Genomic DNA, 24,159 nt, shown 5'->3' with positions numbered 1-24,159 from the left:
ATCCAGAGGCTGCTGATAAAGGTAAGTGGGAGGTTTTTTTTATTCAGGAGTGACAAAAGTACCAGCTACTCATTCAGGACTCCAATATTCCTTTAATATCGAAGAGGCCATATGGGTATTGCCTGTGAACAGAATTTCACTTCTTGCGTATATATAGCCTTTTAAAATGACAGGCACACTGGCTATAAAAGAAGAGCAGTGCTCACCCTTCAAATGTACAATCATATATTTTATGTCAAAATGAATAGTCCAGAGACTTAATTGTATCTTTAATTATTTTTATTCGGTATATGACAAGGTATTAAAGGAGATGAGAAAAACCCCATGATATTCTAGTTCTCTCTTTCTAGTAACCGACAAGGCAGAACCCAAGGACAAAATAACAAACCAACCAAAAAAAAAATCTGAAAAAAGCCCCCCAAAAATTCAGGAATTAACTAAATTAAATAAAGGAAAATTATGATCTTCTTTTGGTGCCCAAGTGAGACACAGGGACTGACAGCAGTGGCATAGAGGAGAATTCTCAGCCACAACGGATGTCCTGCCTTCATTTCCTACAGTTTTTACACGGAATAATACAGTCCTTGCAAAAGTGTGTCATTTTGTTCTATATCTATTCAGCAGCCACTGAATATCTTCAGCTTCCAAAAAATGGGACTTGGTAAAAATTTGGACTTCAGGTATGCTGTTCCAGCTCAGGAACCAGGCACAGTTCTGATAGCCTTTGCTGTTTAGTTTAATTTTTTCAGCTCTTTTAGTACTCTCCAGAAAGAGAATGTTCTATACCATCACATTGCAGCAAATAGGGTTTTCTCCAAATAGATGCTATCAAGCAACCCATGACCCCTGTGTGAACAGTTAGCAGTGGTCTTGCAACTGAAAGGGTTAGAGACAGAGATGTATGCCCACGTTGCCAACAAATTAAGAAAAAATCGTGACATAACAATTACCCTCAAACACCTGGATCTGTCAGTAGCCTCAATCATTTTGAATCTCAGACATCCACATTCCTGAGCTGTAGCCTCATGGACAGATTTAATCTAGTTCCCTTCACTAATGTTCCCACTATGGGATTTACGTAACTCATTTTTGACAAACTAACATCCAAAAGTGGTATAAAAATAAATTTTAGTATTTCCCACAAGAATTTTTTCCCAATACAAATTCAAATATCCACATTTAAAAGAAACTCGGATGATTTCTAGGAATCCTACTGGGATCTGTACAGCACAAGTATTGTTAAATCAATATCATGGCTAAAATAGTCTAAACAGGAACCAGGATGGGTTTGGTTTTCCACACTTCCATTTTCCTCCTGAAGAGCTCTTTCTAGACTGAATAGCTGTTCTGATATTCAGGTCTGTATTTCTTAACTTGTTCACTTACCTTTTTCTCTTAAGGTCTCCGGATTCTTGGGATTTTTTCCTTTCAGGGAATCTGTAGGGAGATAATTATGTTTCTGAGACTTAGAAGACAGGACTACTCTTCTACATTTGAAAGAAAACTCAATAAATATTTAAAAACCAAGACTGAAAATGTGAACATAAATAGATGCAAGCTTGACCTCTCTTTACACCCTCTCCAGAGACTGTCTCATATTTTTAAGGTAATAATGTTAGCAGCAAAAGCAAGAATAGAAATTGCTTTTGGTGATTGTCTGTAGAGACCACATAGAAGAGAGACATTCAAAAGGAGAAGAGGAAAATGCAAGCAAGACACAGGTTTAGGAATTTTTGGGTCTTATCCAAAACTTCATGAAGACAGTTTCTGCTTTCTCTGTCTGAATAATATATCTTTTGCCTCAGTTCTTCAGGGAATAAGCATTCAGGATCAGCAGGCACAGGAAAAGCATACTAATGTTTAAATATTTTTTTTTTTGAGCAACAGTGTCTTGACATCTTAAGTGTATTTATCAGGGAAATTAGGAGAAAACAGTTTTTTTCCAAAGTGAAGAAATAATTTGATAGGCTTATGAATGTATGTGGTTTGAGTGAGAGAATGGTAAATCGACCCAGTTGCATTCCATCTGACAGGATATAGCACCTAAGCTTCTAGAAAAACACATGCCATTTATTCCAAATGAAAGTAAACCAAATCTTTAGTAAAACAGAAAAAGCTAAAAGAGGATTCTTTACAAAATAATTTTAACTCTGAACATCCTCCTGGCTGCCATGGTACAGGAAGCAATCCCACTTATCCATCTGGATTTAAGTGAGAGTTGTAACAGAAAAAATTCCCTTCCAGGGACGCTGAAGCTGTTGGAGAAACCACACTGCACAAGGATAGGTTATGAAATTAGGAGCCTGATCTTCACAGCAGCAGGTGGAGTCTTCTTCAGGGGACTGAGAGAAAATTTCCAGCGTGAAGCCTGAAGCCTTTTGAAGTAGCCTCTATGTCGACTATACTAAAAGACTTGAGGCAAAGCTGCCCCACTTGACCACTTCACTCTGGGCACACTGGTGATCTCAGTGATCAGCAGCCACTCCTGCAGCCACAGCCACAAATCTTTGGCCTTGTTGGTTTTGTGCCATATGCTCATGCTGGTTTTTTGTCATCCATATAGCAGATCTCCTTCAGATTTCCTGTAATATATAGCTCCTAAAGAAGGTTCAGCACTGTTGACTCTTACAACTTTTGGATGCAACTTTCAGTGCAGGACACTTTACATAGTGCACCACGTTCCCCATCCTCTGAGCCAAGGATACTGAGATCGCCAGTTCTGCTTTTCCTCCAGAGAGCAGGTTTTCATTTTCAGAAGTTTAAACAGGTACTCACTGAGGACTTTTCAAACTTCTCCTCTCAACTGACCACTTCCATACTGGTCCCAGAAGGGGAAAAACATAAGGCTGGCTTAAAGCCAGCTTCTACCATAATGCTTTCCTCCCACATTCTACTCCGGGGGCAAGCTAGGTCAGGGTAGGAAGACGGTATAGAATGATGAAATAGCAGCAGAATGTGACATCCTCAGGATATAGTTCTCATGCAAATGACAATGACAAATAAACAAATGGAAATAGACAGAAATGTGAATTGCTACTGCTCACAATATAACTCCATTTTTAAGGGGAAAAAACGTATGTTACAAGTTAAGATGAAAAATGCCACAGGCAAGATATTATTTCATTTTACCTTTACTTTAAAGGAAACACAAGTATTGCATAGAAAGTGCAAATCAGCCCATTTGTTTCTTTAATGACAGTATACTATAACGTATATGGCAAGAAAGAAATACACACTACTTCCCTTATCAATCTGTGCATAAAAATAAATAGGCTTATTATCCACACATAGATGACATAAGAAAATACTCAAAGACAACCCAAAACATGTCAAAAACAAAGAATAAAAAAAAAAGCATTTTTTGGAAAATAAATAATGGAACACAGGGTGAGAATGAATTTATGTTATCTATACAGGAAAATGCTGTCAATTTAATAACTCAGAATTATGAAAATATCTTAGAAAAATTAAATGAGGAGTAATATATGAAATATTATGAACTTTTAGTACCACTGTTACACCTTCCGGATGAATGAACTTCTACTCTTGTTAGCTGAGTAAGATACCTAACCAAAAACCATGTGGCAAATTATACCTTAGAGTTTCACTGGCCTCAAATGATTTAAATATACTTATGTCAACAGAAAATCAGTTTTTATATTTGTGAGTACAAATGGGCTTCTTTACTCTTCTTTACTGCAGGGAAGAGCTGAAAAGCCAGTTATAAATTCAGACAGAGTCTTGAGATGTCCTGTATCACTAAGAAGTAGAAAACTTATTATTCCAGTGTTCTCTTTAACTACTCTCAATAAAATCAGGCTCCAAGAATGAAGACATTTTATTCACCTCATAAAATAGATAAAGTAACTCTGTAGGGTTATGATCTATAGAGTATCCCAGCAACAACTCTAGATTAAAGGATTTATTTCTCCTCTTTCTGCTTTAAATAAAAGCACTATGCTTCAGTTTATGAAAAATAGCCTGCTTTAGGGTAAGGTTTTTGGTATGGACATCTTCCTTGTTCATTCAAACAGCCCATCCTTCAAAGAGAATGAGGTGTGAGGATATCTCTTTTATTGCATAAGGTGCCAGACTCACATTAATCACCACAAGTATTTAACACTTCGTCTAGAAGTGTTCCTTTATTTAGTTTACATGAATAGTAACAAACTCCCAAGATACATGATTAGAAACTATATGCAGTCTTAAAAATCTTTACTTTCCTGTGTCCTTTGATATATTTGTATTTTCCAAAAAGATCCACTTTCAGAAAAAAATTGCTAAACACCAAGTTGCAAAGAGTAAAAAGAAGTCCCCAGTGACCTGGTCAATACCCTTTACAAAGGCCCACTCACTAGGCTTGAAGAGGTGATGGAGAAGGGAAGGAATGGCATGCTAATAGGCTTTGATTAATTTATGAACTATAGTTTGGGCAGATACAATGTCTGAAATAGGGGACAAATAATGTTAGAAACATGTTTAGGCAGCAGAGTAATCCATAACACAATAAGAAAATACATGGCTAAGAAAGGCACCAAGATTTCTAGAAGTTTCTCCCCACAGCTTTATAAGTTGTTCCTACAGTCTTTGATGCAGATATATTTTCACCTGAGCTCACTAATCAGCACCCTCATTTTCTGGCACAGGCACAGAACTATGCCAGTTTGATGCCTATTATGGGAAACAGTGGTGGCTGCATCAGCAAGAGCTCTCAGGATCTGAGGGACAGGCTCAACTGGGCTGGACATGTGTGCTACTGCAGGAGCTCAGGAACCTGTGATGGCTTTACAGATACATTCGGCAGCAAGTTTTCAGCTGTATTGACACTTAAAAGAAATCCCTGCCTGCTCTTTTCTTCAGGCTGGGTGGAGAAAGTCTAGCTTCCTTTGTCATGTTAGAAGGACCTTTAATTACTAATAATTTGGTAATTGAAGTTGCTGTTATGTTAAACATGAGCACAGGAGACCAAAAGCAGTGTTGTGGCCACTCTCAGCAAAGGACACACTACGGAAACTTTTTCAGGGCTGGCAAACCACTGCTCATTTGCTCAAAATAAACTGTTATTAAAGAGAAAGAAAGTTTTGGGCCCTCTCTTTTTTCTCCTCTCCCTGCCTCTCTGTAATCCTTTGAAAGGAGCAGCAGGCTGAATGCACATGCTCCATGCAGGGAAAGAGGGGGCGGAGTTGTCACTCAAGTGCTTCTTCTAATTTTCCAGCACAACACCATCAGGGAGACACAGATCATAGGAGTCTGTGGAGAGGGCCACAGGACTCCATGGAGTTTGGATATACAGTTCTGGTCCAGATAACCAAGCTCGTGTAAATGGGGCATATGTGGATTAGGAGTAGAACACACACAGAATAATATATGCACCATAGAAATTGCAGATTGCCATAATGTAAATCAAACTTTTCAACAAAGAAGTGAGTGAGTGAAAACTGGAATGATCTGCCCGGGGACGTGGTGGAGTCACCATCCCTGGATGTGCTTAAAAAAAGACTGGATGTGGCACTCAGTGCCATGGTTTAGTTGAGGTATCAGGAAACAAGTTGGACTCGATGATCTTGAAGGTCTCTTCCAACATTGTGATTCTTGTGATTCTTGTGAAAATAGCTTCTAGGATTTTGAAAATATGTCTATATTCCTCCTTTGCTTTATATATTTTTGTCATCTTTCAATACTGCTTGAATTGACCTCTTCATTTAGTTCTTTTTTGAAATTGCATAGAATGACTGTAACTTGAAATAGTTATAGACTAAAGCTTATATATTGCAGACCATATCTATCTATATGTAGCTATAGATTTATAATAGTTATAGACTATAACTTAGAATAAATATTAATTTGACTATATATATGGCAGATCTTATTATTCTGAATATGTCAAATAAGACTTATCCATAAGTAACTTCTTCCAAATAAAGTTATATCTAGAAAGGAAGGAAGATGTGTAAAAAGAGCCGAATAAAACAACTGATGAAAGGATATGTAACTGAGTTAACTGTCTACTCTGATCAAATTGGAAAAAAAAAAAAGATAAGGACTACAAGAAAGATTCAGACTACCTCTCGTTGCAGATGGTTGACTGGATGACTGGTTGACTCTGGGGTTTTAGCTATAACTTTTACAAAGTACAGAAAACATTTTTCCCAGTCATGCTTATAAAACCTACTTTCTTCCTCTTATGTTCACACATCTGTGAAATGATTCAGTTTCACAGAATTTATTAACAGGCCCCTATTAAAGACTTGGCATTGTTCAGACCTTCTTTGCAAGATTCTTGACTATTACACTGAGTGGTTTATGATATTAATTTAATTAATTTTGAGAACTCTGAAATTTAATTGTCTCTATGTATTCTATTTATATTCCCCCCTCCCCACCCTTTTAAAGCTATAGATCCTGTGGACTATTTTAACTAATTAAATTTTGATTGTTTAAAATTTATAATGAGGAAGACTGATAATGATTGCTTAAAAAATTAGCATTTTCATACTACTTTGTGTGGTTTTAGCAAGTCCTATATTTTATTATGTATTCTTACCTTTTTCTTTTAAAGATGTAGGATTCTTTCCTTCCTTTTCTTTAGCATGGTCTGTAAAAAAAAAAAATCTTCAAGCTAGAGTGTTAAACAGTTAACATCTAATGCCTCTAGGATAATGATTGATTGAATAATTGCTGGTTTCTCACTGATACAAGATACCAGCTAAATGTATAGTACAAAATTAATTTTCATCAGTTTTAGCATGCTTACAAAGTGAAATCACAATTTTTTTTCAATTTGATGATAGAACAAAGAACTCTAAATATATTTCACTTTGAAGCTTGTAATAAATGTTAACAAGCGTTCCTAAATTCTGAGTTTAGCCTTCTAAATTTTCATAACTATTGTAACCAGTGCTCTCTTTGCACTTCTAATTCAGGTAATGCCAATTAAGTTTCATAGTAAATTTTCTGAAATAGTATTAGGGTTACAATTTCTTAAGTAAATCATACTTTAAAAACTGAAATGGCAATGCATTCCAAGTTGGTTTTTTTTAATGCACAGTTGTATACAAATTATATATATATATATATATATACTTACATATGTGTATAAGAGTTATATACAAATTCATCTTGCCATGTTACCTTTATTTTTTGTGGCAGCTGGAGATTTCAATTCTTTCTCTTTTCCAGGATCTGTAAAAGAATTAGTCACACCAATAAAGTGAGAGTCAGAAACCACAACTGAGTGAAACAATGAGATTTAACCAGAAGTGAGAATGAAGCATATAGATTGTGCAAGAGACTAAAACTATATATTGGAAGATGTGGTTAAAATTGAGTTAGTAAGATTTATACAAAATTCTCTGGTATCATTGAGAAAGTTGAGTCCACAAAATGTGTTTTGTGGATTAACTATTGTAGATTTAATTATAAAATTTGCAACCTTCAATTTATGTATGAGACAAGGACAGCTTTTCAGTGTTCTTAACCAGAAGGGTCAGAGCTGATGCTTTGCCAAAGCAAAAGTGAGTTTTTGACTCACAGGAGATGACTGTGGCCTACATCCCTCATCTGGGATTGCCCATTCTTGCTGAGCAATGCCAAGGGTCTTATTGGATCTATTCTTTTCTGAAGGCCAGATGCTGATCAAAGTGAGTGAGCAACGTAGCAGTGACAAATAGGTGGGTGAATCTGCCTACAGACAGGTAAAGATGGCTGGGCCATACCAGCATTCCTCAAGTAAGGGTAGTCCCCTGGAAAAAGTATAAGAAATTTGCACCAGATGGAAAAGAAGAATTCTGTTTCAGACAAAATGTGAGATCATTATTCTGGACTGATGAAATGTCTCCAAAGCTTTCCACCACAAAACTAAAAAGGCAGATAAGACTGTCCCAAAACAGTCTATTCAAAAGGAACAGGGACCTGGATTTTGACATCCTGCATTTTAAGTGATTTAACCATCTGACTGCTGACTAAACTGTTTTGTACATGCCATCTGAGAAATGCTAACAGGTGTTTTCTGGAAAAAAAATTAAAAATACTAGGTTCTCCATCACATATGAAGCAAAAATTCCTTCTATTGAAAAACAGCAATAATTCAGTGCCAGAAGATATTAAACAAACTGTTAGAAGACCCTCTTGGTTTCTACACATACATAGGATAAGAAGACTTCTGATGAGGAGGAGTTTGTCTTTAGGAGATGGAGGTTGTGTTTAGTAGATAGATATGAGAATTGTATAAGCTACAGTAGGTAGTTTTAGTAGTAATTGTTTACTGCCTTAATGACACACACTTCACAAATTGTCTCTTTTATTATGTATGCATAGGCTGTGTCCAATAGTAATTTATCATTATATCAATAAAGCTTCTTGTTTGTGGTTTAGTATTTGTCTCTGACTAAGACAAACTGAGGTCCAGGGGAATCTGAATTGAAGGAATCCATAAATAATAAATTTTCATTTATGTTAGAAATAGCTATCAAGTGGGAAAACCTAATTTACTGTTGACATTGAAAGTCCTCTTCTGTTGAGACTGATGTCAAGAGATAAATTTTTCATTACTTTTCTCCTTCTACATTGTGTTTCTAAAAAGGCAATACTTCCATACAATATAATTTTTAACGGAGAAGACTTGAGACAGAAATATGTAGAGCAAGGTCAAAAATGCAATTTTATTGAAATAAAGGTGTCTCTTCTATTCCTCACTACACCTCAGACATCTGCTTCAGAAACCACTCTTGCTCTCTTGCTTTGACCTTCATGTTTTGTACTCATCAATTTATTATTCAGTCCCTTATTTTCAAAATGAGAAAATACACAATTTACTGCAGATATCTGTAGGCATATTTGGTGGACATATTCAGACATATTCATAGTCCTAATAAAATAAAAATCCAAATTTTAAATATTAAGTTAAACACAGAAGACTCTGCAAACAGAAATAAAATTCAGTGGGAAGATTGAAAAACTTTTCCTTCTGTGCTCATGCCTAATGAAAAATTCCCAAGAGGTTTCATGTTCAGTGCAGTAGTGTCTACAGAAAAAAGAAGACAGTGAAGACAGCTCCAGCCAAAATAAGTATTTAAAGCATGACATAAAGCTGTTACTTTCAGAAGCCTGCCTGTAAGAAATTAAAGCTGTTGTACACCTCCATTTTTAAGAGTATAGTTACCCAAACTCTTGTGGAAGATGTTATTTTAATGAGTAAAACTATAACTTACTTCCTTGTTTCATCTTTGGTTTATCTAGAGAAGGAGAAGGGAAGGAAAACAAAAGTGAAAAGAGAAAAGAAAAAGGAAACGTTAGAATACATATTCAAATGGGAAATTTTTTAAAATGTAATCAACTAATGAAAATGTATTTAACTGTATGTTGACCTAAAGTGCTTAAATACATCTTGAACCTCCACTGTTTCTTGACAGAGTATGTGAATAAAGTTCATGGTTCCCACCTATTGCCTTTCACACACACACAAAGAACATGAAACCCCCTAGCCTGATATGATCGTCTTTAACTGATGGCAAGGCTTCTTTCTTAGTACTATTGGATACCACTAGAAAAAAAAAATACCTTTTTATCCTCTCTTTTGAATATTAATTCTCAGTACCAGACATTAACTTCTTGGAAACCATCTGATATTTGCTCATGACATTTTTCAAACAAATAGGCCAAAGAGTTAAAGTTAAATGCCCTCTTACTCATCTTTTAACAGTTAAAAATATTATCTGTAGTTTAATTTTGCAACTAATAAAAGACCATTGAACTGAGATGTTGCTACAATCTTTCAGCCCATTTCCAGATGTGGGGATTTGAGGTCAGAGCTGCAACAATCACTAAAACCTCTGTTTGAACAATGAAGTTATGTCCTGATTGCTAAGCAAATCCTCCAGCCTCCAACACTCCAGATCTTCCTGCAAGTCTCCTTATACTGTTCTTCTTATATTGCAAGTCTCGATTTTGATCAGGACTGAAACCCTCTACTTTTTGAAATGCATCCTGATGCAAAGTGGTCTTCTGTGAGTAATATAAGTACATGGTAATATTAAAAAATCATCCAGAAAGGTTTTTTTTTCTTGTTTGCCTTTGGGGCGATCAATATGCTGGCAGAAGCTGCATATATATAGGGTGCAGAAATGAGAAGCAGAGAGAATTGATGTGTGAAAGTGTTTGTGCTCACTTCTGTGCACCAGAGGAACTGAGATGCTGCCAGCACTGGGAAGTAGCTGCAGAAATAGTTGTGACAGACATTACATGTTGCTCTTATTCCTTTGACTTGGAGAGACTAGATAGTGCTGGCGTGGGGAGACAGTGCTGCTGCTGCTGCTGACTGCTGTCATGGGAAACAGTTTGTCCCTCTTTTGAGCTCCTTGGGTATCACAACCTGTGGTTTAGAAAACACTGCTCCATGCCAACCATGTGAAACTGTATTTTGTACTGCTCAGTCTGTGCTCTTTATGACACAGTTAAAATGCTTGGCAGATAAAACCCCAACTAATGGTGGTACATTGTAGAAAGGACAAATCTTACAGCAACCACATGACTCATTGCTGCATGAGACAGACAAAAAGAGGGGAAACAGTACAGATGTCTGGAGAAGCACTTGTGTGGCAATGGAAAATAATGTGGAGATACCCAGCCGAACAATGACTGAAATCTAGGCCAAGGCCCACCTAATTATAACATTTTCCATGACAACTACCAAGCAGCTGACAGCTGCTGCAGGGTGTCTGTGCTGGCTTGAGTAATTCTGAGTAAAGCTGAAGCTGAGAAACTGGAGAAAAGAAAGGGATAATAGCTCGACTGACCAAAGCTACACCAATAAACATATCTTACACCTTATACTAAAGGTTACTGGCAAGTTCATCATCAGGGCTCTAGCTGACAGTTTGAGGATGAATAAATACAAAAATCACCTCAGTAGGCAGATAGGAAGTGTATCACATAAAGGAAACCTGAGCTAATAAGCTTTGGGGATTTAGACCCTCCTTTTATTACTTTGCTTCTTACTATACTAACCTAAAAAAGAATGGATTGCTTTTAACCAGTGTACAAAAAACGAGTATGAAGTATATAATGCTGAAGATAATAACAACAACAACAACAATAATAATAATAAAATAAATGTGTATAATAGGAAAATGCATATCTTTAGATGGTTTAAGGCATCGATCCTTCTATTGTGTTCACTCAGTGGCTTGAGTTTTGTTTTGGCTGTGATATGACTATTCCTTAATATTCCTACTGTCGTTGGCTTGGGACACTGGACACAGACTTTGTGTCCCTCTGAAATATGTGCCATCAATATGTAGTTTTTGCAGTCTTTCTTCTGGTGTTCCCAATCAGACATTCCCACTCATGCCTTATCCATGCCAATCCTAAGATTTTTGTGAAAAATTTCTACAGGGTCTGGTCTCAAAAGGTTTTGAGATTCTCTGCAGTGAACAAAGAATCTTCATGTGGCTCTTCATGGGGGTGATGTTTCATCTGGGATCAGAAGGGCAGCTCAGCTGACTTAGCTGACTTCAGAGGGACTCTGCCCCTTTACTTCATTGGAAGTTACTCTCTCAGACTGACTAGCAAAGGCTGATCCCCGTCCAGGCTACAGGGGCAGAAACCTCTTGCAAGATCAGTGGGACACTAAGTCCTAGCACAGAACCTTTCATCTGAAGTGGGCAGCCGTCTATTGAAGCTTTTTGTTGGGGAGGCAGTTTTGTGGAAGTGGGACAAAGCCCATTTTTATAGTAGAAATTCCCTGTTGCTCTGACAAACACAGCAGAACTCTGAAAAAATAATGGTGAACCAATGGACTTAAAGGTTGCTGTCATCCAACTCTCTGAATCTCAAGTTATTTTTTCTGTGCCATAGTGTTTTAAGAGAGATAACTCCAACATGTTTTGTTACCTTGCACTGCTGCCTTTGTTGCTTTTCCTTCTTTTTTTTCAAGTCCTGCTGCAAATAAAAGATACAGTTTAAATAAGATTTCTAGTCAAAGGTGTTGCTACATCAAACAAAGCTCTTCTTAAAGGCTTACACATTATTTTCAGTCAAAAGATTTCAAAGATTTGTAACCATGAGATTCCCCACCAAGATACGAATACATAACATATTTTTTGTCTGTCTGAAAGAAGAGTGATTTCTTTTCTTATTTTCTTTCAGAAAATAAATATTAGGTAGGATCAAGCAAAAGGTGGGGCTACCTAGTGCAGGGGGCTTGGAACTAGATGATCTTTAAGGTCCTTTCCAGCCCAAACCATTCAATGATTCTGTGATATCAGGTGAAAGAGGGGCTAAACTGCAGCACGCATTTTGTAACAGAGAAGAGACCAAAGCAAGCAGGAAGCACGGTTTTCTGATTGCTCCAGCAGAAACCTCCACTCTGCACCTGTGACACAGCAAAACCTTGCCCCATATTCTCAGTTTTAAGCACGTGGTCAGTCTCAGTGAAGGTGGCAGGCCACAGATGGACTGTATGTTATGACATCTAACTTGTTCCTTCTGAGAGCTGAGATTTCTGTGGGCAAGCAAGAACCAGAGCACTTATGCAGCAGGGCTGCTCAGCCTTGGCTGGCACCAGGGGAAGCAGCTGTAACAGCCCAGGGCAGGATGCACGGACAGATCCAACTGCTGAGTCACAAGCTTCACAAGCACAGTTTGTAAATTCATTTACATATCTTGGGACACAAGGGATATGAAGGATGAAACTGTCTAAGAAGAGATGGTGCAGGAAGGAGTATCATTAGACTTTGCTCACATAAATATGGGTATCTTTCATAGTTTCTGACAATTTACACTGCAGGTTTGGTGATGTACAAGATTATATCTTTAGGACAACCTATATAGTTCTTATCTCATTGAATTATTTAGGGAAATATTTCAAATCTGTAAGTTTACATATTAAGCTGTAAATAGCACTTCCAACACTTCTGTGAAACCAAACTTTTTTAGCCAATATTTAAAACTATTATGCTAAATAAAATCCTTCTTTTAATTTAAAAGCCTCTCCTCTTTCAGTGTTTGAGACAAAAAATGCAGCATTAAGAAAATAAGCTTCGCTGTCATTGTTTGAAAGTAATGTAAAGAGCAAACAATCAGCATAAGTAGCAGGATGTAAAGTGGACAGTGAAAATTAATTTAGTTCTGATGGGTATAGAAGATGTCTTTGCAGCTTTGGGGTCCTTAGCACATATAACAACCTCTCAGCTTGTTATTTCATCCTGTCATTTTATTTGAACAAATCACAGTTGAAAATTAAGAGTTTAGCTTTTGGAGACAAAGTAAATTCTGAGGGTCATGTTCTCTTATCATTATATATCCTGAGGCAGTCAGGGAATTCAAAGGACCTTTGAAGTGCCTCCATGTGTGTTCACTGCTTCCCTGCTGCCCGGACTGCAAGTCTGGCCTCAGGGGCACCACCAGGACACTCTTTCAAGAGCATTTTGGAACTGCTGGGCATGGTGGCTCAAGCAGATCAGCTTGGTTAATCAGCTATGGCCTGTCTGCAATGTCTGCTGGTGGGCTGGGCACCAAAGGAATGATCTTCTGTTCCCAGATTTTCTGAATCTGAGATTTAGTGAAGTCAGGTATGAATAGATGAAATGCTTCATGTTGAGTGGGATGAACTCACTCAGAGGCATCAATTACTCCCCTGTGATGTGAGCAGGTGTTTGTGAGCAAGCTCCGTGTAAACAGTGAAATATTACACTTCTGTATCTTGGTTACCTCAGGGAACTTATTTTATTGAAGATAATCTTCAATTTTCCTGAAAATAAAATCTAGGTTGAAAATATGTCTGACTCAATCCTCAAAGAAAAAAAGGGATTCCATTCCATTTCTATCCAAGTTCCTAATTTTTTATTGGTGTTCATGGGCACAGAGAAAGACAAAGAGAACCAAAGACCCTTAATATTTATTGTAGACCTCTGCTATTATCATCCATGTTACCTGGACCCAGATCAGGAGTACTACTTATACTAACCATGAGCTAGACACTGACAAGCCAAGATGAATCTGAGCACTGAGCCTGCCACTGAGCAAATCAAGATCATGGTGCTTCTAAAATGCTCACTGAAGTGGTCAATACCTTGAAGAATAAGCCTATTTGAATGTGGAAAGAAACATATGAAAAGGGACACCAGGAACCTGTCCCATACACATTTCAAAATATATTTTTAGCATTAAAACTGCAAAAGCAGCTATGACAAGAGTTAAATGAGTTATTGAGAACTATTGTTTTCTTCAAAGCATTTTTATACTTTTTAGCTGAAATAAAAGCAGTTCTGGTTCATAAAATTTCTGAAAGCCAGAACACTAATTGAGTAAAAGTATTTTTTCTGGATACTGAACTGCAGGCTAGAAGAGCAATACAGCTTTCTAAGAAAATCAGGTGTTTAGTCATCAAATGTATGTGGTGGTGGTAGACCATGAGTGTGGTTATCATAAAGGAGCCATCCATCCTTGAGAAACATCGAGGCTGCCATAACAAGCAGTACAATTAACAGGATCCTGGATATCAGTGCATTCAGTAAGGCAACACCACTTCCACGAGTGAGTGAGTGAGTGAGTGAGTGAGTGAGTGAGTGAGTGAGTGAGTGAGTGCTTGTAAGGAAGAACTTGCTGGGACAGAACAGAGCTTAAGTAACTTTTGGGGACTGCCAAGTTCATCTAGACATGGCAGAGCAGTATCTGGAAGGACAAACAGGACATTCTGTTATTCCCTTTGCTTTTTTGGAAGAGAGGCATGAGTTACTTTGGTGATACTGAGAGGTCTTTTATCAACAAGGTAATAGTTGTCACTTTGAAAGTCTGTATGAATAAATAGGAAGCCTGTCCATGTAGAGTCAGTGTTTGAAATAAGATTCAGGAGGCGTGGTTGTGTCTGTTTCTATCAGAACAGAGACAAGTTTTCTGAGTAGGTCAAGATGTCATCCCATCCACTGGGCATTCTCAAAGTTCTTGCCACTTCTGAATGGCAGCCTGAAAGATGATCTCTTTGTGAAAAATGACCCTGTTCCAGGTATTCCCTATTTGAAAAGCTGATCTTTTAGCCACGACTTAAGTAACATGAATGTTGTAATGCATTATAATTTTCTCCTCTGCAGAATGGCAGGAATTAAAAAAAAATAAAGAAGAAATACAACCCTCCATCCTAAACCAAACCCATTATACCCCTGCATGAAACAATACAAAATAAAATAAATGCACATGAAGGTAAAATCAGAAATTCATCAGGGATCCATATTTTCAGTAAAATATAGTTTAAAAAATTGATTAAATAAATGGAGCAATATTCCCACATATATTTTGTCATTTCTCAGCAAAATTCTTGACAATTTGGCAAAATGTAGATCAAATGGGCAATTTATAATTGTTTCTCTGATTCCATCATAAGTCCTTAGGAAACAAATAAGAGACAATTCAGCAGATATTGCTTTATGCTGAAAGTGGCCAGGAGAGCAATTCATCAGTCAAATATTTCTGCAGTCTCAATAGTTGTAGGCTACAATCAAATTTGTCAGAATATTTTTATCCCAAAAGAGTCAGGTTGCATAACTAGCATCCACATCAAAAATATGCATTCCAAAATGTCACTGATTTTGAAGCTATTTTGAGATATTTGCTCAGTGTGATGGAAGACTGAAATAAATCATTCTCACTGGAAACAAAAAACATTTCACTCACTGAACTCTGAGGTCAGAGGTTCCTCATTGTGGCATCACAAATATCAATAAATCATTAACCTAAGAGGTGTATGTTATGGTTTAGGAACTGTTTGGTTATATAAAGAAGTGAAAAAATTACATGCTGTAGTGGCTTGAGAGAAAATGCAAGAAAGCTGCATATGAGTTTGATAGTTCATAAGAAGTACAGGCTAGTGGGAATGGCCCAAACCTCTTTCTATGCCAGCTGATTAATTTTTTTTTTAGTTACTACAGAAGAGAATTTCATCAAAAGCCTTGCTTTTTTTTCAGAACACAATTGTTTGTCTTCCGTGAATATGCTTAAAAAAAATTTACATTTTCTAACACCTACTGAATACTGAAAATCACATTGTGCCCAGAGAGCTGCTAAGTCTCTAAGGACTAACAGCAGCAAAATGAGAAACAAACAAATAAATAGCAACATTGTAGAAAAAAGAAATATGGATTGAAAAGCAATGTTTTTCTTCAGACTTAGAGAAAGGTTAAACACTACTAAAGAACTGCTATTAAACAGTACTAGAATTTGTCTGCATAACAAAAGAATATAGAAGAAAATAACAACATTCCTTTGTGATTCTTACTAAAAGGCAAAAGGAACAGCTGTAATATTTAATGAATATGATTTTCCCCCTGGAGTACAGGCTATGTTTGAGTTTCAAATTTAGTAAATGAAGTTAAATTTAGACGACTTGATAACAAGAAATTTTTAAGAAATCAACAATTACCCCAGAGCTAAGATCAGCTCATTTTTATTTAATGAAGAATAAAACAAAGTTTCCATTACTTAAACACTGGGGAGCAATTTCAGGTTCAATATTAGGTTGATAAAACTAAGATGGCTGAGGCCAACAGTTTCAGTTGTGAGACTGCTCTTTTGACAACAGAAATAACAGAATTATTCCTATATTACATAATGGAAATCCACTTTTTCTACTTATCCTTAATTAACTGAACTTCCTGAAAGTTTTTTTCCCCATTTGTCTGAAAGGGGATGCTTATAAAAGTATGGCATTTATTGACATGAATAAACATGGACTAAGATTTTTAAGTTACAACTGAAATCTGTAATGTTCTTGAAGGCAATTTGGAGTTAGTAATTTACAATGTAGGTATGTAAAAACCAGACACTATTGTGAAACAATTAAATATTTGCTATATTTGCTCAGCTTGAATTTATGTCCTTGATGTTTCTCACCAGTCCCAGTTCCCTGTGCCTTGTGGAAAGGAGCAAACTTTGGAGCAAGCATTGATGCTCTCACACCTCCTACCTTTTGCCAGTTCATGTATGAAAGGTAGGCAAAAACTCTTGCACCAAACCTTCCTGAAAAGTTCCCTAGACTCAATAAAGAAAACAGCTGTTCAGTCACTGGGTTTGTCTTGCAGTCAGACTGGTAAAAAGTGAAATACTGTTTTGTGTCATGTCTATGTAGAAGATTGGTTACTTCTGCTTTCTTCCTGTCACAAAAGCCTTATGGCTTGAGTTAGGATTAGAAATTGATTTTCATCTCGTTGGAGAATTACAGTTAGTCAAAAAATTTTAGGAAAAGATGCCTGCTTTGAGATGCTGCAAAGAAGACACCATTATATTTTAAAAGGCTGTTTTAAATAAAAGCTAAAAGTTTTTTTCACAAGAAGTTTATTTTCATTACAGTAAAGAGCAGCATTCTTCCATTTCAGTTTTCAAAACAAATCAGATTACTCACCTTTTGACTTTGAAGTTTCCACAGATGCTGTAAAATAAGAGAAAACATTCATAGAAACAAATTGCATAGATGAATAAAGAAATTAAAATTGATCCTAAAGCCTCTTCCCTTCATCATTATGCTACCTATCTATGCAGAGCAGTTCATTTTTTATGTAGAGAGAAACTGACACACACATATGTTGCTTGTTTAGATAGTCTCATGGCAGATGACTAATTAACCTGCAGAATAAAAGCAATGAAAAACAAGGCCAATGGATAAGTTATATATGGAACTTCAGTACCTCTGCTATTTTCAAGTATGAGGATGAGACAACGAGTAAATTAGGCGCCAGAATGGGCATATATTAAACACAGATGAAATGTATGTAATAGAAATATTCTTTTAACAATTTCAGTGATTTGCAGAAGCTAGGAATTTTTTCTTTTTTCTTTCTTTTTTTTTTTGAGTTTATTGAAACTTCTAGAATTGATGCAGAGGAGGATCCAGTTTCAAAAGTCTTCCTTTATATAAGTTTTCTCAGTTTAATTTCTTTACTATTCTTCATAGTTGCATTAACTAAATGCAAATTAATTTAATTACCACATTTCTCTTTTTTTTCATTATTCACACCTTCATTCTGAAGCACTATGACAGGTTTTTATGTTATAGAAAAGGACAGATTCATTTTTCTACAAATTGTCTGTATACTGTAGGTATTTCTTGCTCTGAATTTCTATCTGAGAAAACAGAGTCATCTGATGAATGAATCATCAAGCTTGGCTGCAAAAAGAAAATCCTTATGCTCTCCCAAATTCGGTTAAAATGGAGACGTGGATTCCACTTGGGAATAAGAGCACTTGGCTGCAAAATGCATGGGCACTTGGCATAAAAAAAAATCAAACAGCTTACCATTTTTCCTACACATCCTGAATCTTGTATGTTATGTTTGTTTCTCCATCATTTGCTGTAACTTTCTTTGAAAAGACAAACCTTTTAAAAGCTGAAATAAAGAATTCTCTCCCTCTTGTTCATCTCAACGTTTAATTAGATCTCAGTTCCAGAAGACTGAATGGTTGCTCCACATCCATTCGATTGTTTAAGTTAATTAGCTTTAATTAAACCAGCAAAATTATATTCATGGCTTTATTTTTTTTATCCCTCTATCTAATACTGTCTCAACTGAAAATTAAACCAGATGAATGAGACTCTAAAACTCAGTCTTTTACAGGACTTACCATGTACTTTTGCTTCTTTCTTTGTTGTTTTGCCTGCAAAAACAAATTTTTAAAAGTATCAAGTATTGACTTCTGACAATAATTAATTTAAAATATTAGGATAGTTTAAAAGTAAAATAAAAAGGAGAAAATATTCACCAGATTCCATTACTTTTTCTTTTTTATGTGGTTCTGAAAAAGAAAATAAAAAGTAAAGTGTACATTTCTCTTCTTGTAAAGCTTTGTTTGGTTGCTTTGGACAATCATTATTCATGTTATTATTGGCCATTGGATGTGACACATTCCTATGGACTCTCAATTCAGTGAATCCTTCTCTGCTTTCCAATATGTCAAAATAAAGCCTTATGTTTGTAATCAATTTCTTCAGTGGTTTTCACACTGGATAAGCAGGGTCAGATTAGCTGTTAATAAGGGAGAGCAAAGGATTAATCTTTTATAATAAAGCTAAAAGGAAACCATAGAAAAGGTGTAGGTTAAAACAGCTGCAGTTTTGCGTCAGGATGGTTTAAATGGAGGTCTGCAACCCAAATATATGTGTTTCAGGACACCTACATTTTATAGTAGTTTCTGTAATACCTCTTCCCATGCTGCAAGAATGTGCTTTAACACCCCCTCACAGAAGGAGCAGGGCAGCCTGCCACAGATATAGACTGAACAACATCTACCAGCCAGTGCTGACATTCACAGTAGCAAAAAAAATAGTTAAGCTTCTTCTGTCTGGAGATGCTTTTAAACAGCATATGGAAAGGCTGTGCTATGCAAGTTTGTGTCCACACAGGAGCATTTCCTAAATTCAAGGGTATCTGAGCTACCTGATCACAAGATATATGATAGAATATCCTGAGTTGGAAGGGATTTATTGAGTTCTAAGTCAAGGTATCCTTTAATTCACAAGGATCATTGGGTCCTGGTCCTGACTCTCCACAGAACAGCTGCAAGAGTCACACCATGTGCCTTAGAGCATTGTCCAAATGCTTCTTGAGCTCTGTCAGGCTTGGTGCTGTGAGCACTGCCCTGGGGGAGCATGTTCCAGTGCCCAACCACCCTCTGGGGGAAGAAACATTTCCTGATATCCAACCTCAAGCTCTCCTGGTTCAGCTCCATGGCCATTCCCTCAGGTCCTGTCACTGGTCAGCACCAGGTAAGAGATCCGTGCCTGCTACTCAGTTTCCCCTCGTGAGGAAGTTGCAGACCACAAGGAGGTCTCCCCTCAGTCTCCTCCAGGCTGAACAAACCAAGTCATTTCATCCACTGCTCATATGATTTATCCACCAGACACTTAAGTATCTTCACAGTCCTCCTCTGGATGCTCCTTAATAACTTTATATTCTTACATTGTGGTGCTCAAAACTGCCCACAGGACTCAAGGCAAATATTTTTAAATGCAAGCTCATTGCTTACCAGTAGCTGTATTTTCTCCAGGCTTTTTATAGGTTATATTTGTATTAAAGCTGAGGTATAGAGTTGAGCAACATTAATATTTAAATGGTTTCCACTCTAGAATCAAGATATAAAGATCTATGTTCAAAGTGATTCTGAATGTTGCACCCTCACCAAAAGCAACCTTATTCATAGATGTGATATATCGTTCAATTGAATATGAAAAAAGGAAACAAGAACTGCCAACATAAAATTAAATATGTTTATCAACAACATTAATATGAATATTTCCAATAAATATTAATTTGCAATCAATGCTAATACTGACTACACAGTGAGCAAATAAAAGACATATAATTCATGCAGAACTATTAAAATAATTAATATTTGGAAGGATAAACTGATATTAAATATCACAATTATTAAGTTTTAAACAAAATATGTCATTACTCCATATTTGCACCCCAAAAAATCTTATATCAAACAACACATTTCCATTCTATCTGAAATAAAATAGTCCTTTTTGCCTGAGTTATTAAATCTTTCTGAAGAATCATCTTATATATATTTCAAAGAAAAATGCAGTTTCCAAAATGAAGCTTTGAGAAATAAAATTTAAGTGGATATTATCATGGAGCAGATTTGTGTCATTAAAAAAAAAAAAGACTCATGGTTGTCATTTTCCCAGCAATATGAAAAAGTGATGGAAATAGAGAGCAAGTTGGCATTTATTGCCTGAATAAAGGTACTTTCTTGATGGCATCCTACCCTGGGTTGCAATTCTAGTACAGGTCAAGGAGGAAAAATATAGCAAAAGCTAAGAGGACAGAAGTTTAGGACTCAGTGCTTTGGCTGCCTCAATGCTCTTAATCATCAACATCTGCAGCTTTGGTTTTGTGTAGCCTTGGTGCTCTTCAGACTCTCTACTTTCATGCAGATATTTTAGGACTTGTTCTGGCAATTATAATTTTCACTGATATTGTGAGGGTTTCTGTTTAACTATTGCTCAGGACATATTCCTGGAAGCTAAAGGAAATGTAATTACGTATTAAGTGGTTCTGAAGCAATTATTTTTCTCTCATTCTCTCAGCTCTCAGGAGATCAGGGAACAGAATGATCCTAGCAACATCAGCAAGTGTTTTGGCAAAGTATAAAATAATCAATTTATTTAGCCTTATTTCACAATTTTTTTCCCCTTAAACTGCAAACATTAGGGAAGGTCTATAGTGCTTCTTTCATAATAATTTTATTTCCAGAAGGATATGAAATAAAATCCTTTTCCATGAGAAAATTTATAAAAATGAATAACAGAATTTGACATCAATTATTTCTGAGAAATCTGACATGATATGAGATTTCAGGTGATTCATATCCTGATATTTGAATGGAATGAACTGAAAACTTCATTGCACAAGCCATAAACTGCAGGAAATTTCAGACCTAGCTCTTTCCTGCTTGCCACAAGTTATAGTTGCTTGATCTCAATGTCTTATTCTTTACTTTTTTTGTACTTTCAAGTAGTTAGCATGACATATGAAAGGTTATTGTCGGCTGTAAACACATTAGACATTTGCCATGCCTTTTGTAATTTTTTAAATATTTAACCGTTTTTGCATGTGTAAGAAACTGTACGGCATATTTTTATTCAGGGAAGTTTTTCTAGTAATGTATTATTTTTCTACCATGCATGGAAATGAGATTTGATTTTGTTTGACATTTTACCATTTTTATTTTCTCTGATGCTTTAAAGAAATGGCTTTTTTTTTTTCTTGTTATGCAAACTGTCAAAGTTATGTATAGCATGCCCATAAAACCATACAAATGTGGTTTTTGCTTCATTACTGGTGACATACTCCTAGGCAATACAGAGTAGGTGGGAGACAGAAGAAAACCTGAACCTGTCTCTGTAGCTCCACCCTAAGCCACATTATTCCCTAAAGCAAAAATAGTGCTGAAAAGTATCTAGGCTGGCAAATTTGCTGAGGTGTATTTTAATCTTTAGTACCAGAAGAGATAGTCAAAAAGTGTGACCCTCTGCTACCTGACAGGAAAGAACAATTGATTTCCTGTTATAATTGATATTCTTATGTGCACATATGCATGAGTGTGTGTGTGTGCACCTGTTATTTTCTAATTCAGATAAAGCATTCACGTCCAAGAATGGTTCAGGAAAATAAAAAAATTGTATTGGGAATGACACAGATTGGAAAAGTTTAAATAAATTACATTTCAAGTGGATATGCTGTTGTGTGGGATGCACCACATGTTAATTAACTAGCACCATTTTGTTTGCACTCAGTAGCTGCATGGTGCTTTCTGTACTGTTGTTTATCTTTTACCACAAATATTTCAGTGAAGCCTACTGTTGTCATATTCTATGCAGTGTCTTAGATACTTAAATCCTCAGCAAAAAGTTAGCTTGGTCTTACAGTTTTTTAATCTTCATTTTATAAGCTACATATAAGGCTTCTCAGACCTTCATATAATGTTGGTTAATTAAAATCAAATGAGACAGAGTAGTAAAGCTCTCCAAGATATCCTGTCATTAAAAATATTGTGAATATAAGCATTTAGATAAAGAGGAGATCCCTTTAGTCCCTTCTGCTGAAGGGAAATATTGCAATGAGTTCAGTCACGTTGTTAGACCTGAGAAAATCCACATGAGAAAGTCTTGCATTAAACTAGATTTTTCCTGCTCTCCTGCTCCCAATGAGTATGTGTTCTTCTATATTTCACTGCTATTCTTACTTTCTAGATCATTGTAGAAAATCTCACTGTTGTTTTACACTTTGATTTATAAAGATCATGAACTGTACAAATACATTTCTTCCTGGAATAAGAACACGCCAAAGAAACCTCTTACGTTGTGAAATCATGCCACACATATACTCACTCCTCTATATATTATCATCTTGTGAGGAGGGAAACACATGCTGATGGATTTTTGTGAAGGAAAGGAAAGCAGGTGACAGTTCTCTGTATCAACATCTTAGAAATCTGCTTCCTTGTTGGGAAATATCTGAGAAAATTTTTGTGTAAAGAAAAGAAAGAAAAGCCTGAATGAAATGCAACTGCATTCAGATCTATTTGGTTGGAAACTTTTCTTCATAAGCAGAAAGCAATGGCATCAAAACTGTCCATCATAAATTGTAAATGTAATATAAGCATACACGTTATGGAAAAGTCTAATCCATCACTGCTCCCCTGCAAATCAAGTGGCATTTTCATAATGATAGCAATGAACTGGATGAGGCCCATTTATTCCCATTCTCGTGAAGTTGGTACCATTTCCAAAGCCTTAATGCTTGGAAAGATAATTATATCCATAGTGTATGTGATAGTCTGGATTCAATAAAGCTTAAGCATGCCCTTGAATCCTTTGCTAGGTGACCCGCCTGGTGCATGCAGGAAGGGCTGTGGGTGTTGTGTACCTGGACTTCAGCAAGGCCTTTGGCACTGTCTCCCACAGCACATTCCTGGAAAAGCTGCAGCCCACAGCTTGGACAGGAGCACTCTGTGCTGGGTTAGGAACTGGCTGGATGGCTGGGCCCAGAGAGTGCTGGGGAATGGTGCTGCATCCAGCTGGGATCACCACCAGTGGTGTCCCTCAGGGTCTGTGCTGGGGCCTGTCCAATGTGTTCAATATTTTCATTGATGACATGGATGAAGGTATTGAGTCTTTCATTAGTAAATTTGTGAATGACAAATTTAAGCTGGGAGCATGTGTTGATCTGTTGGAAGTTAGGAAGGCTCTGCAGAGAAACCTGGAATGGTTGGATGGATGGGCAGAGTCCAATGGGATGAAGTTTAATAAATCCAAGTGCTGAGTCCTGCATTTTGGCCACAATAACCCCTGCAATGTTACAGGCTGGGGATGGTGTGGCTGGACAGTGCCCAGGCAGAAAGGGACCTGGGGGTGCTGATCAACAGCTGACTGAACACGAGCCAGCAGCGTGCCCTGGTGGCCAAGAAGGCCAATGGCATCCTGGCCCGGATCAGGAATAGTGTGGCCAGCAGGAGCAGGGAGGTCATTCTCCCCCTGCACTCAGCACTGGTGAGGTCACACCTTGAGTGCTGTGTCCAGCTCTGTCCCCTCAGTTTAGGGAGGATGTTGAGACACTGGAGCAACAAGGCTGGAGAGGGGCTTGGAACACAAACCCTGTGAGGAATGAC

The 24,159-nt window shown here is 36.8% G+C and overlaps 1 protein-coding gene across 1 annotated transcript in view; it reads right to left on the bottom strand.

Annotated features, from left to right (window-relative positions):
• Nucleotides 1-24,159, bottom strand: part of TRDN (triadin) — a 216,100-nt gene that overhangs the window by 57,548 nt on the left and 134,393 nt on the right. Inside the window, exons 18-25 of the mRNA XM_088161865.1 lie at nucleotides 18,745-18,777; nucleotides 18,607-18,639; nucleotides 17,390-17,416; nucleotides 11,890-11,937; nucleotides 9,210-9,233; nucleotides 7,132-7,182; nucleotides 6,545-6,595; nucleotides 1,387-1,437 (exon numbers count right to left, since the gene is read on the bottom strand). Of these exons, the coding sequence (XP_088017991.1) occupies nucleotides 1,387-1,437; nucleotides 6,545-6,595; nucleotides 7,132-7,182; nucleotides 9,210-9,233; nucleotides 11,890-11,937; nucleotides 17,390-17,416; nucleotides 18,607-18,639; nucleotides 18,745-18,777 (318 nt within the window). The remainder of the gene's footprint in view (nucleotides 1-1,386; nucleotides 1,438-6,544; nucleotides 6,596-7,131; nucleotides 7,183-9,209; nucleotides 9,234-11,889; nucleotides 11,938-17,389; nucleotides 17,417-18,606; nucleotides 18,640-18,744; nucleotides 18,778-24,159) is intronic.

Source organism: Sturnus vulgaris, chromosome 3 (assembly GCF_052056855.1).
Source record: "Sturnus vulgaris isolate bStuVul1 chromosome 3, bStuVul1.hap1, whole genome shotgun sequence".
NCBI lineage: Eukaryota > Metazoa > Chordata > Aves > Passeriformes > Sturnidae > Sturnus > Sturnus vulgaris.
The sequence above is the reverse complement of the archived record's forward strand: the minus strand, read 5'-3'. Positions and strand labels throughout refer to the sequence as shown.